The 13,143-nt window shown below is 42.7% G+C and overlaps 1 protein-coding gene across 4 annotated transcripts in view; it reads right to left on the minus strand.

The window, feature by feature from the left end:
• Nucleotides 1–13,143, minus strand: part of VCL (vinculin) — a 108,758-nt gene that overhangs the window by 4,821 nt on the left and 90,794 nt on the right. For 2 of the 4 annotated variants that reach the window (XM_074296777.1, XM_074296774.1), the window contains exons 12-19: nucleotides 12,602–12,801; nucleotides 10,408–10,536; nucleotides 9,440–9,589; nucleotides 7,551–7,659; nucleotides 6,137–6,439; nucleotides 4,983–5,107; nucleotides 3,400–3,585; nucleotides 938–1,138 (exon numbers count right to left, since the gene is read on the minus strand). In XM_074296777.1, coding sequence (XP_074152878.1) covers nucleotides 938–1,138; nucleotides 3,400–3,585; nucleotides 4,983–5,107; nucleotides 6,137–6,439; nucleotides 7,551–7,659; nucleotides 9,440–9,589; nucleotides 10,408–10,536; nucleotides 12,602–12,801 — 1,403 coding nt within the window. The remainder of the gene's footprint in view (nucleotides 1–937; nucleotides 1,139–3,399; nucleotides 3,586–4,982; nucleotides 5,108–6,136; nucleotides 6,440–7,550; nucleotides 7,660–9,439; nucleotides 9,590–10,407; nucleotides 10,537–12,601; nucleotides 12,802–13,143) is intronic. The other 2 variants (XM_074296778.1, XM_074296776.1) reach the window with 1 other exon arrangement.

Raw genomic sequence — 13,143 nt, forward strand, 5'->3', positions numbered from 1 at the left:
CTTTAGACACATGACAGTGGCTAAAGAGAGTGTGCATATGTAGGGACGTGCACACACACACAGACAGACAGACACCGACAAAGGCAGACACAGATACACACAAACACACAGAAAAGATGGATTCTACATCAGGACAACAGGCCCGACGAGCACCAGAGGGCCCAACCATGATCGTTTTAGCATGTTATGACTTTGGTTAGGAAATGGTACAGCCAAATGTTAGTTATCACACCCCAAACACCTTGTGCCTTAAAGCAAAACAGTTGCAAAGGAGAGAAAACAAAACCAGTTGGTGACCAGTATCTTGGATGCAGATTTACAGGAAGTCCCCGAGGTCCAAGGTTCTTCTTCGGCCCTCCCCATGGAGTGACCCACAGGTGGCCTCTACAAGGCCAGCATTTGCAATACAGCCAAGTGCCAGGCAGCAAAGACTCTGCCATACAAAGCCATTCCTGGTCCAAATTCACTCTGGTCTCTGAGCCATTGATGAAGAGAGCAGAGGCACAAAACACAAGACTTGGTCTAGTGACTTTTTCAAGAGTCCACAATGGCTTCTAATTGGAAACTCATTGAGAGACTAGCCCATGGCTTTGCAAGTAGTTATAAAAGGCTAGCTATTGCTATAAAGTCAGCAGGGTAAAAAAATGACAAAAACAGGAGAAAGGAAGCCTTTCAAAAGTGACCCAATCTCTCTCCTTAGACTCTCCCCAGCCCACCCCCCCCAACACAAATGCAGCTTCGTTAATCTGGCTCTGACAGACCTAAGAAACTTGTGAAGCCACTCTCAGTTCTGACAATGAGGTGCAAGACAGACAGATGACCACCCCATCCAGACTCCTGGGGTTCTTGCAGATCACAGGTGATGCAATGTGTCCGTGCTGAACATGGCCGGATGCAATTGGAGCAATCCCCCACTGGGAGGGACAGCAATCAGTACCTTACTAGACCACTTGGTTGCTTCTCGATGTAAAGACTGAGCAGCGGCCAGAATGGGCTGGTTAACCGGCTGATTGGTCGGCATTAACAGCAGCTCAGGCTCATAATCATCTTCATTGTCAGAGGGGAGAGGAAACCCAACCTCATCAGCAACAGCCGCCTCAGCTACATCTACACCTTTCTCCGAGGCTTCTTTACCCGGCTTTTCGGGTAGCAGGAAGGATGAGAAACAGGGACAGAGTTAGTATAAGCAAGAGGACTTAAGAGACCAGGGTGAAACAGGGCCTCAGCGGGTTTAGTAACCAAACTTCCACCGAGTTGGAAAGAAAATAATATCAGAATCTCCTGGGGATGAATCAAAGAAATTCATGGAAAGGGAGCATTTCCACATCCAACCCTACAAAATCATGCAAAAGGGAAAGACTTTTTTCCCCCTCTAAATAAAAGTAGTTAAAGAAACAATACTGTCTTCTAGATGCTTATTGCCAGAATTAAGTGGACCAAGAGGAACACTCATGACAGTTCATCCCGAGGGACAAACAATAGCAATCACTCAAAAACGACATTGGAGGAAGGAAAAGCATACAGCCAGAAGGCTGAGATCGGTTAGCAAGTTGCTCCAAGCAGAAGCGAATGACCCCGTAGTTGGATCATGTGAACACCATTCTACAGCACAGCCCAGGAAGAGGCACAGGTCAGCTCAGCGGCTGCCAGCCATGGATTGCCGTTCCCTTCAGGAATAAAGAGAGAAGTTAACAGAAGCCCAGAATACAAAGAATACACAATCAGACAGCACCAAATATCCAATCCTGATGGGCAAAAAGGCAGAAAGGGAAACAAGGAGGCGCGTATACATAGAGTGCTGTTCAGTGAAGCACATCCAGCAGCAAGACCCCAGAATGGACTGCAAGGAGCCACCTCACTGGGTCCCAAGTGGGCTTCTGCAGACTGCTAAGTGCACGAGCCCCACTGTACTCAAGTCACACCAGAGGAGAATTTCTCTCTAAACTACTATTTGTTCTTTCTCTAGAACAGAAAGTTTAGGTGAAACTTAAATTGTTCTTGTTCAAAACAGATCCATCACTCTTTCCACACCTTGTCTAGCTAGTTCACAGAAAAAACAACACATGAGTTTGACAACGGGCTACAGAGATTCCCAGCAGGGACCTCAGAACAGTTCAAAAAATGATGAAGATCCTAGCTTGTAGTCACCCCAAACTAGAATAAACACTAACCAAAATAGTAATAGGGTGTCTAGGAAAAGTTGTAGGCTACAAAGGACAACCAAGGGGAAAAAGAAACGGAATCATTTTCAGATGAATTGCACTGACATAATGAATCAAATCTATACGACTAGCTCTCAGAGGATCTGTTCCTGAGTTGAGAATCACATCTGTCCTTTTTCCCATTTATCCAGTAATCCATATGGGCTAACCACAGCAAGTAGCACCACTCCTAGGGTACTTCAAAATTAACTATTCTTGCTTTCCAAACCTATGACAACAGTCAGGACTGGGGATGCCAGGTGATCAGGGTAGAGAAAGCCTGTTCCAACAATATATCATCTCTAGGGGCTTAGGAGAACAGTTAGCAAAACCAGTTAAAATCACTTTCTCAGCCTGGGAGAATAACAACTGGGAAGGATAAGCTGAAGGCCCCAGGACAACTTAAGAATTAAAAAATATTCCTGAGAGGGAAGTATGTGAAAATGGTAAAAAATGAAAAACCTTAAAGAAAGTAATAAAGCAACAGAATCAGACTTGTTAATGTTTGCCATTGGACAAGAAATGCATTTCACAGCAAGCTTAGAAATAATACTTTGTTTTCATATTCGGAGAATTGACTCAGTTTTCACAGTTTGGGGAAACAGGTAAGAATTAATAATTGAATAATAAGAATCTCATAAAACTTGGATTTCCACATTTTTGTGAAGGCTACCCTAAAGTTGATTGACTATCTATGAAAGAAGCTTGAAAAGAAAGCAGTTTCTTTTCACCCAAGAAGTTTCATCTACCCAATGACTAGAAACACCAAAGAAAATGGAACCAATTTAATAGTAACGTAAGAGCCCAGAAAATGGTTTCATATTACTAATAATTAGCAATAGTGAATCCATTCTATACACATGAGGAAAATACTATAAATATTTGATTTCTGAAATAACTAATTTATCCAGTATCAAGGCAAATGTCTTCCCAAGGAGACAAGAGTCAAATTACATGAATTATATTATTCAGCTCCAGACGATGAAAGAAAAATGAACCACCACCAAAAACTTTCAAATTTACTCAGCATATTTGGCCACATTTAACACTGTAAGAACCAGAGAGAAAAAAATAACCATACAAATCAATGTGACAAAATGCTGATCCTTTTTATGATGTTCTGAAGCCTGGCTCTTTATCCTTATAGAGAAAGTACTTTTCTAACAGGAAAATTATGGAAAGGGCCTTCAACACTTACCTTGCTGGACCATTTTCGAGCTTCATCATGGAGTTGCCTGGCAGCCATCATCATTGGCTGATTAATCACCTCCCCGGCCTTCTGCTCAGGAAACTCTTCATCCTTCTCCTCTGGTGGAGGGGGCCTTGGTGGTGGAACCTCACCTTCAGGCAGAGGAGGTTTGGGAGGAGCAAGCTCATCTGTCAGCTAGACCAGAGACAATCACTCTGTTATAACTGCAGCCCCAAGGGAGAGCATTCTCCTTCCTCTCATTCCACCAGCTGGCTAAATAATCACCTTGCCACCAAAAGAAAAAAGCATTCCACAAACACCGTTCACACTCACATCCATACATGGGACCATTTCGTACCTGTCCATATAACCCATGCTGAGTCATTCACACACAAAGATCAAGCATTACCTGTTTCGGCCTGACTAAAGGCAAATTTTCTCCTATATTTTTCTTCACAAAGACTCCTGATCATTTTAGTTCAGCTCAGTTCACGAGACTACTGAATTGCAGGGCCAGCCATATCCCCAAGGGAGCTACAGAAATGAGTGCCCTCATCCCCCTGGACTTCACAAGCGTCTAGAAAATGAGAAAGCTGGACAGGATGACCTCCATACATTTGTTCTGCTCTACAACTGTATGACTGTAGGACAATCAGGCTTTTGGAGGAGCTACCCCTAGGAATACTTTTCTCTCGCAGTTATTGCTGACAAAAGCCTTGCTGGAAGGATACACATGGTATATGTCTGGAGACTCGCTGTCAGCAAACAAGTTTAGTCTACCCTTTGTTAATTTGCAAAATTATATTTTATTTTAAAATTAAATGCAGGGATTATTCAGGGACCAAATTATCATTTTTGTATGACTGGGCCAAACCTAAGTAGATGATTTTTCTGAAGATGCTTTTCAGAATTTATGTATCCAAAAATAATCATTTTACTTATTGCTTTATCTTACTTGGGTTATTGCCTACTCAACTACTATCCTAAACTGGCTATCATGTATCTTCAATAGATTTTCAATAAATCAATTTATCAACATGGGGGGGGGGGAGCAAGAGGAGAAAGAGGGCTGTCCCAGTTAGAAAGCAAACAGCAACAAATTCTGTCCTCCTAAAAGATTTTTAACTTCCCTAAGTTAGTGATCACTAGGTCATCAGTTAGTTTGAAACAACTATCCCACAAATCCCTGGCCAGGTTAAAACATCCCAACTTCCAATTGAGAGGATAAAGGGAAACCCAAAGTTCCTTATTAAGGTAAACTGCTAGCAAGACCTATTGGGCCAAGATGTGCAAGGGCTACACAGGCTTAAAGAGTGTTAGACAAACTAGCCTTTTACCACCACATTCATAGTGGCCGAGGACAACCGGCCCCTTTAGCCAGTCTCTTTTTCAGTTCCCATTTACAAAGGAAATCCTACAAGCTTTCAAACACTGCCAGTCCCAAATCTGCTAACTGCACTTTATGCAAAAAGAAAGCTCCTGCACCAGTCACTCGGACTCTGGATCACACAATTTCACAGCACGTTCCCTGCCTTCCCCACAATTGTGATCTCTCTGCACTGACCCCAGATCCCAAGACTGCACATACTTACCCGGAGCTGTTCAAGATCTGGGGGAGGCGGAGGGAAGTCCGGCTCCTGAGGCTGGAAGGCTTCTCTGACCTTGGCCACAGCTCCCAGAATCCGATATCCTGAGTCCAGGAAGCTTTTCTGCAGGCCTAGAGACAACAAGCACCCTTACCTTCCAAACAAATGGGTCAGCAACCTGGGCTTCTCAGCCTATTTACTAAAGAGGAACTGGTTTGTGTTGTCAAAAACTGATTGTGGAGCATGCTTAATGACACTGGGATTAGGGACATGCGATGTCTGATTCCCTTTGGTCAGATGTGCCCTAGAACCTTTCTTACCTTTTGCTCTCTCTCTTTCTCTGCTCTACTTAGCTGCTGGCATGCCACTTATCCTGAGATGCCCCAGTCATGCTCAGGAGGGAGAGCTGGCCTTGGATGAGTTAAAAAACAAGGAGGGCTGGGAGGAGGGCATGGGAAAATGGGGGGCTTGTGCACCAACCCCCGCCTCTTTTCCAGATATTAACCAGACTCTGCTTACTGGTTACGCCTGACTAGACCAAAAACGTGTGCTCTCAGAATAACCCAGACATATCTAGGCCATAAGTATACAGTTCTAATCATGAATTTTTAAAATTCATTTTAGTAGTGCAGAAGGTATGACTACCAAATCCAATCTAAGGAAAAGTCACATTATTTGGAGACCTGTGAGCACAAAGGACAATTATTATGCATCTCTGGGTAAAATCATCTTTTATAAACTACCCACTCTTAAGTCTGACAGATTACTCAATGAAAAGGAGCACAAAGGAGATGAAAACATTTTACTAGATAAGGAGAGTAGAAGAAATCAAATCAGTTACATAAGGTAAAGATTGGCAAATGACAGTTTTAGCTATAGATCTACTGGAGATGAAATGTAGTCAAAGTTAATAATGACTGCAGAGTACTAGAGCTACTTAATTTGAAAGCATTCTATATTTTGAGAGTAGAGAGAACATTTTTCAATTCCATGAGAAAAGATGACCTACGAAGGGTAAAAAATACATGATCCTTAATACTGGTGATTCAAGGTGAATCTGTAACTTTTATGATACTAAGTGTGGGTTAAATGGTAATTAGCTCCAATCTAAGAGTACCTGAAATTAATAAATGAAATGAGATGAGTCCTTTATTGCTTACCAGGATCAGAAATGTTTCCAGCTACAGCTTTTGCATCCATCACCATGGGAGAAATGGTTTTGCTCAGTTCATCAGAAGCAGCCTTCACAGCCTCCCGGAATTTGGGATCCTCTGAGTTTTCCACCTCCCGTTTGGCTACTAACAGGATCCTATTGGCTCGTCGAGCAATACTGGTTGCTCCAGCAACAAGCATCTGAGGTTGGATATTAGCCATAGCTACTTTACACTTGTCAAGGTCTTTCTTAATCGCTTCCTCAGAAGCATCCAGCAGAGATTTGGTATCTATGGCTTCATCCACCAGCCCTGTCAGAGAAAGGGAAATGACATGGAGCTTCTGCTCTCCCAAGAATAGAAGATCCCAAGTCTTATGGGCCACACCAATTTTTGCTGAAGTTTCAGCTCTCAGAACTCTCTCATTACCCTGAAGTCTTCCCAACCATCAAAAGCTTCCAGGTGAATACAGCCTTTGAAAAGGGCAGTGTATGCCAAGAGTCCGCACTGACTTACAGCTTTTAAAAAAGCACTTGTCGACAGCCTCTGAGTCTCCATGGCGGCAGCCAAAACGCACTGCTCTCCAGAAGCAGCAAGGGATGCATCTGAGACTCTTACCACAACACCTTCACACTATCTGCTAATAGCACAGTCTTTCTGTCCTTCTCACTTCCCAGCCATCTGTTGCTTCTTGGCAGCTGCCCCTGCCCAAGAGGAGCCATGACGAGTGCTCCAATATCCCTGAGAGCCTGCTTCTTGTTTCTGTTACCTTGATTCCAACACCTTACGAGTTCTGCTTTCATCTCTGGCTACTGGGGGACTCAAGGCTTTCATGGCCACCTCTCCTCCCTTCTCTCTTGTCCCTTCCTCAGCTCAGAATGAAGAAGACTAGGAGGTGCCACTTCAATTGAGCCGGCTCAGGTTGTGACTGGTCAGTAAAACAAAATAAAAACCCAATAACCCCACTAGTGAGCAGATGAAACACTGAGATGGGTTGTACTAAATTGTTGCTATTGTAATTCCGTGAAACCTGAATCCCTTGAAAATGACAGGAGCGCTCAATGGAGCCACAAACTGCTCCCTCACATCCACTGACACCAGATCCGGGCTGAAGGCAAGCAGGGACACTATTCAAAGAGAAGACAGGAGCCTCCACAATGGACATCGCACCGCCAGGGCAGCCTGAAGGCAACAGCACCTCAAAGGGCCTCTCTTCAGCCCCAGCTGGGAGCTTTGAATGAGGGGTAGCTGCTCAGCGGCTCTAGGCACAGCCAACCTGAGGGCCCCGCACATGACTCCCTGCTGCTCCAGTTACAGCTGGGACATTTTTCCATTTCTGCTCAGGTTTCCAAAAGCTCACCCTCCTCCTTAGAAACTCTAGGGGACAGAGCAAAGGGCAGCCGCCACCTTCCCCAAGCTTTACCTGTCATTTTTTCAACATTGTCAATCCATTGGTTCTTCATGGTTTCAAAATGTTCGTAAGCAGCTTGATTCCCTGGATTTCTCAGTAAGATGCGAGCAGCCGAGACGACCTACCAATAGCAAAGCATGTTTTAAGCTCAAGCAATTGCTGTGCCCAGAAATAAACCGAAGGCTATATGGCTTTACACTTTGCATAATGGAGCCAAAACCTATGCTCCGAGGAGTCACAACACTCATGGTTTATTTAATTTCAAACTTTTTTCCTTGTGTATACACACAATTCTACTTTACAGTCAGGCCCTAAAACTCTTGCTTAACAATCAGGTCCCTCTTTAATAACAAAAAAATACCAACAACTATAACGTGATTCTTGGGATAGGTTCTGGTCAATTACATAATACAAACCCCTTGAAAAGAAAAGGAAAAAAGGGAGAAAACTGATCCCCACTGAAACTTCAGGAGGAAGTCAGACTGCCCTCAATCATGTGTTTGATGAAAGGCACTATTCACACGAAGAAGTCGCTGGGAACTGATTTATGAAATGAACTGCTAACAAGATGTAACTTTCATTTTTCAATTTTATAGTGAGCTACTGTATCAAGAATAGGGAAATGATCTATATTGTAAGGAAGTTCCATTCTTAAACACAGAGACAAATTTTTCTTTTCCAAATGATCAAAAGAGCTAGAAGTAAACACAAGGTGGCAGTTTTGGGACAGGGGAGGAGGGATTAACCCTATTAAACCCTATTAAGATAGCTATTTACAAGCAGTTAGTGAGTGTGCTCATCTCCTCAATACAGTCTAAAACAAATATTCAAGGCTCTGGTTTGGAGTGTGAAGAACTTTGTCTATTCCCTTTTCTCCTAAGCTTGCTAATTAACCCTTCTGATTTCCCTGGTTCTGTCTGACATAACACATGGCAGAAACCTTGTGTTATCTTTGGCCTTAGCTCTCATAGCTAGCAACTAGTCCTAGGAATTCTACCGCTATGCTAATTTGCCCTCAAACCTTCCCCTCCTCTGTCCTTGGCTGCTGCCATCACCCTCGCCCAGTATCTCATTATCACCTGCCTAGATGATTGTAGTCTCTCCTTTCCCTGTCCCTGAGATCCAGCTTTCTCCCTGTTAGTCTGATCTTCATCAGGCACAGAACAAATCATGTGTTTGCTTCTCTGTGTCCTAATTCTGCTTGGAGGGAGAAGATCAAACTATTTGGTATTATGTTCCATGCTGAGTCTTAAACTCCTCTACTCCAAGAAGACACCAAATTGACCCTTATATTTTCCTACTTCCAACAACTGGTTGACATAGTTTCTGACATCAGAATGTCAATGCTGCTCTACTCACTGGCTGAATGCTTCTCTGTGCTTTAAATCTCAACTCCAGATACTTCCCACAGTCTCTTAGTTAATTCCTCATTCAAGGAACTTTTTATATAAAAATTAGCAATAGATGCTTTCTGATTATTGGCATCATTTGTGCCTTATCTCCCACTAAACTACAAACTCCCTGAAGGTAGGGCTAGTAACCTGCATGTCATAGGTATTGATGAATATTTTGTTGAGGTGACTTGAATTTGGTAGAATATGAAAAAGCTCAGACCTTAAAAAATATCTCCTTGAACTGAGACACTAAATCAAATCAACTCATGGTTCACAGATATATTTTAAGACATTAATTCTTGTCTGACTTGTGTCTTCTCTAATTTTCCCTAAAGGATGAACAGTAAAGAATTATAAAAAAAGGCAAGTGAATGCAGGAAATACAGATTAATTTTCAGAAGGCCAACTTAATGGGTTTATAGGAGAAAAAAAGGGAAACAAGAGGACACTGAGGATTCTGAAGACTCCTCACAGACTAAATTTTTCAGTGAGTGAGTCAAGCCAAACCTGGGGTGTGAGTTCCCTCGCTGTCTTCACTGATGCTTGAATGCCCTCCACAGTTGATTTATTAGCCGTCCCAACAGCCGCTGCCTTCTCTGCAGTCGCTCCTAGCCTTCCAGAATGGTTTTCAAAATTAGCTGCCCTTTCATCAAACACCTATGGAGAAAAGAATTTCTGATCCTTTGTTTCTTTAGGCCTTTAAGGAGTCATTCCCAATGTAAAGCCCAGGAGAGCTGATAAGCTTTGATGAACAAGACTCAAGGGCCAGATGTAAAGTTAATTCCCACCCCACTCATTCCTTTGGCTCAGACAAGTTTGGTCACATATATTTACTTACACACACACACACACACACACACACACACACACACACACACACACACACACATTCACAGATACACATTTACACCCTTCCATATTCACAGACACACATTCTGGGTAAGATCCTGATCCATAAACAGCTGTAGCCTCAGAAAGCCTGTAGGTCAACTATCCAGCTCCATTCTCACAACAGTGCCCTATACTTCTTCCACAGATCCTTTTACTTAAGACTTTTGGCCTTGATTTTTCATGTAATCACACAATATTAGAGCTCATGCAGGCCAATCTCATCATTTTATACAGGAAGTTTGCCCAAGATCACACAAAAAGGGCCTTCCTAGACTTTGGAAGACTCTCTACAGTGACTTTCCCAGTCGATTCAGGACAAAAGAAGAGAAGTGAAATGTAAATAGAAAAAGAAAAAAAAAAAAGTATTGCCATATAATTCTTCCAAGTCCATCACCAAGACAAGCACATGCAAACATCCCTTTCCACACATTAGTTCCAACTTCCACTTTTGCTTGCTCATGAATGCTCTTGAATGTACATGTTAGCCCCAGGGCACCTATTAGAAAGTGTTAGATGAGGAGGAGATGATCTGAAAACACAATTTCCCCAGCTCCTAACAAGGAGAAAGTCTTAGCCATACCCACCTCATCCCTGTTTGGCGCATCTGGAGGTGCAGTGGCCGCCACTGCCAGCAGCTTGATGGGTGTTGTGGTATCACTAAAAACATCCGACACTTCCTGGGTCATAGCCTCTTGCATCTTTGTTTTCAGATCCTTAAAAACATTTTTTTTTCCAAATGAAAACACCCCATAAATGTCTGCCCAACTCAAGATTCCTATACCACTCGTCCAACACAAAGGATACTTTAAAACCATGGCTCCCAACCTGTTGAAAATGACAGCCTAATAAAAAAACTAACTAACACAAGCAGGTGAAGCATGGTCTCTCTTGAGTGCTGGGTTAGCTTAACAAGACCCTTTTTACTGTCTAAATCCTTGAAGGTTGGAAGGCTGAGCTCCATCTTTCTCACAACAGCTCCAGCTACAGAATAAGGTTTGCTAATGACTGCAGAAACAGTAAAGGATGTCTCCTGGATTCTTTTCTTAATGTTATATTTGATGTTATTTAAAAGAAGCAATTTTTAGTTAGATTTTCTTTAGCTAGTCTAAAATGGTTACAGAAACATTTATGTTCTATATTTACCACCTTGGAACATAAAGACATGGGTTCCTAGAAGTAAACAGAAGAGCCTTATTTAACCCCTTCTAATTTGAAAGCTCACTGTAGCTCTCAATTGTATTTCCTCCAAAGTTACCAATGACTCATTAACTGCCAAATTCAATGGCCTTCTTAACCTTCCTATAACATCTGACACTGCTGACAACCCTCCAAGAGCCCTCACTCAATCTGTGAGTCTCTGAGCTCTCTCCCACTGGCCTGGCTGCTGCTTCTCAGTCTTCCTTACTAAGTCATCATCAATGGCCGCCCTTCCCAAGCCTATCCAAGGCTCTATCTTGAGTCTTCTTATCTTCCCTTTCTATTGTCGCTCAGGGATCTCCTCAGCTCCTACAATAGCTAACCTTTAGTAAGACTATGTGGAAGACTCTCAAGTCTATATATCCAGCCCAAGTCTCTCCACAGAGCTCCAGTTCCATCACTAATGGCCTATCAGAAATTTATGTTACAGATCCCCCTCCCCCCTCTCCCCTTAACTCCCTTTCTTTCCAATCTCCTCTTATGTCTAGGTTAAAGCCATTTTTTCAATCATCAGTCCTCCAGATTCGCAATCCTGGAGTTACCTCAATTCCTCACCCTGCCAGGTCTCACCAGCTCTTGCCGGATCCATATCCACATCACCAGCCTCTGTCAACCTTCCCTCCACTGACATGACCACCAGCACTTCTGGCTGGGACCACTGCGATGGCCATCCAACCGGTCTCTATGCTTCAAGTTTCTGCTTCCTCCAATCTATCCTCTATAGAGTTGCCAGAGTGCCATGCTAAATAAAGCAAAGATCTGACCACGTAATTCTGTTCAAAGAGCTCCAATACTCCCTATTGCTTCTATGACCCAAAACAAATTCCACTACTGGGCAGGCAAAGCTCTTCCCAATCTGGCTCTAGCCCACATGTCTAGATAAAGCTTTATCCATATGCATATCAGTATCTACTTAAATATATCAATGTTCATATCCATATATAAATAGCTACCACTTGCCTTTATTCACCCTTTAGTCCAGTTAAGCTGGTTTTCTTTCTGTCCCTCACATGCCAGGCCACTTCCCATCTCCATGTCTCTGCTCAGGGCAGGTTTCATCACAGAATGCACTCCTGCTCATCCCTGCTCAAAGAATCCCTCCTTTTCTCCAAAGCTCAGCTCAAGTCTCACCTCCTACAGAAAGCTTTTGCTGATCCTCCCATCTTTTAAGGCTTCCATTCCCCCATACACATAAAAAATTATTTTGGATTTTCCTCATATATATTTTGTATTTACTTAAATGATGTTTTCCTCAGTAGAAAGTAAGGTTCCTTGAATTTGGGAACCATATGGTTCTTATTTTAGTAGCTCCAGTACCTAGCAGAGGGTCTGCCCAGAATATGAGATTAACAATTGCTTATTCATTGAATGATCCTAACATTTCTTATGATTATCGTTCTTATTCCAATACCACCTTTTCCAAATTTCCTGCCACAGACAAGAATTTTCTGTTAGCTACAAATTTCTTTTTATTTTGGGCCATGGTCTTTTTACATCAAATACCCCAAACTATGTACAATTAAATTCTATACATTACAAGATACCTAATTTTTTAATAGTGTATTTAATTGTAAGATTTACCTTTAAGGAATCCTGTAGCTGGGAAGCAAGAGCCCTTGCCTGAGGACTCTCCCCTTCCCCTCTAGCAGCCAGGTCTGCCAGCTGGGCCGTTAGCTGGTCCACTCGGTCACATTTTGCAAGAAGGTCTTGGCGATAAGGCCCCATCATAACATTAGCAAGACGATGCCCTTCAGCCACAAGTCCCCGGATCGCAGCCTGACCTGGACCAAAAAAGAAACAAATTTTCCTTTACATGAGTCAAGAGCAGGGAGAGTTCAAGTGTAGCTGTAGGAAGGAAGGCCAATAAAATGATTTTTCATTACTATCCTCAACAAGAGTTATATATTCAAAGTAATATTGATGCTGCTCAGTAGAGTTGGGCTTCCTATCACAGTCTTGAGCTTCTCAGAGGTGTTATTCCTATCCTCTAAGGCATTCCCCCTGGATCTTTCCCCCATGGTCTCTCCTCTTTTCCTATTCTTTTCTTTTTTCTCTTCCAATCTTATATGTTTTTATTGAGGAGACTATTGCTCTCTTAGTTATCCAAGTTCATATCAGTCATC

Source organism: Sminthopsis crassicaudata, chromosome 2, assembly GCF_048593235.1.
Source record: "Sminthopsis crassicaudata isolate SCR6 chromosome 2, ASM4859323v1, whole genome shotgun sequence".
Lineage (NCBI taxonomy): Eukaryota > Metazoa > Chordata > Mammalia > Dasyuromorphia > Dasyuridae > Sminthopsis > Sminthopsis crassicaudata.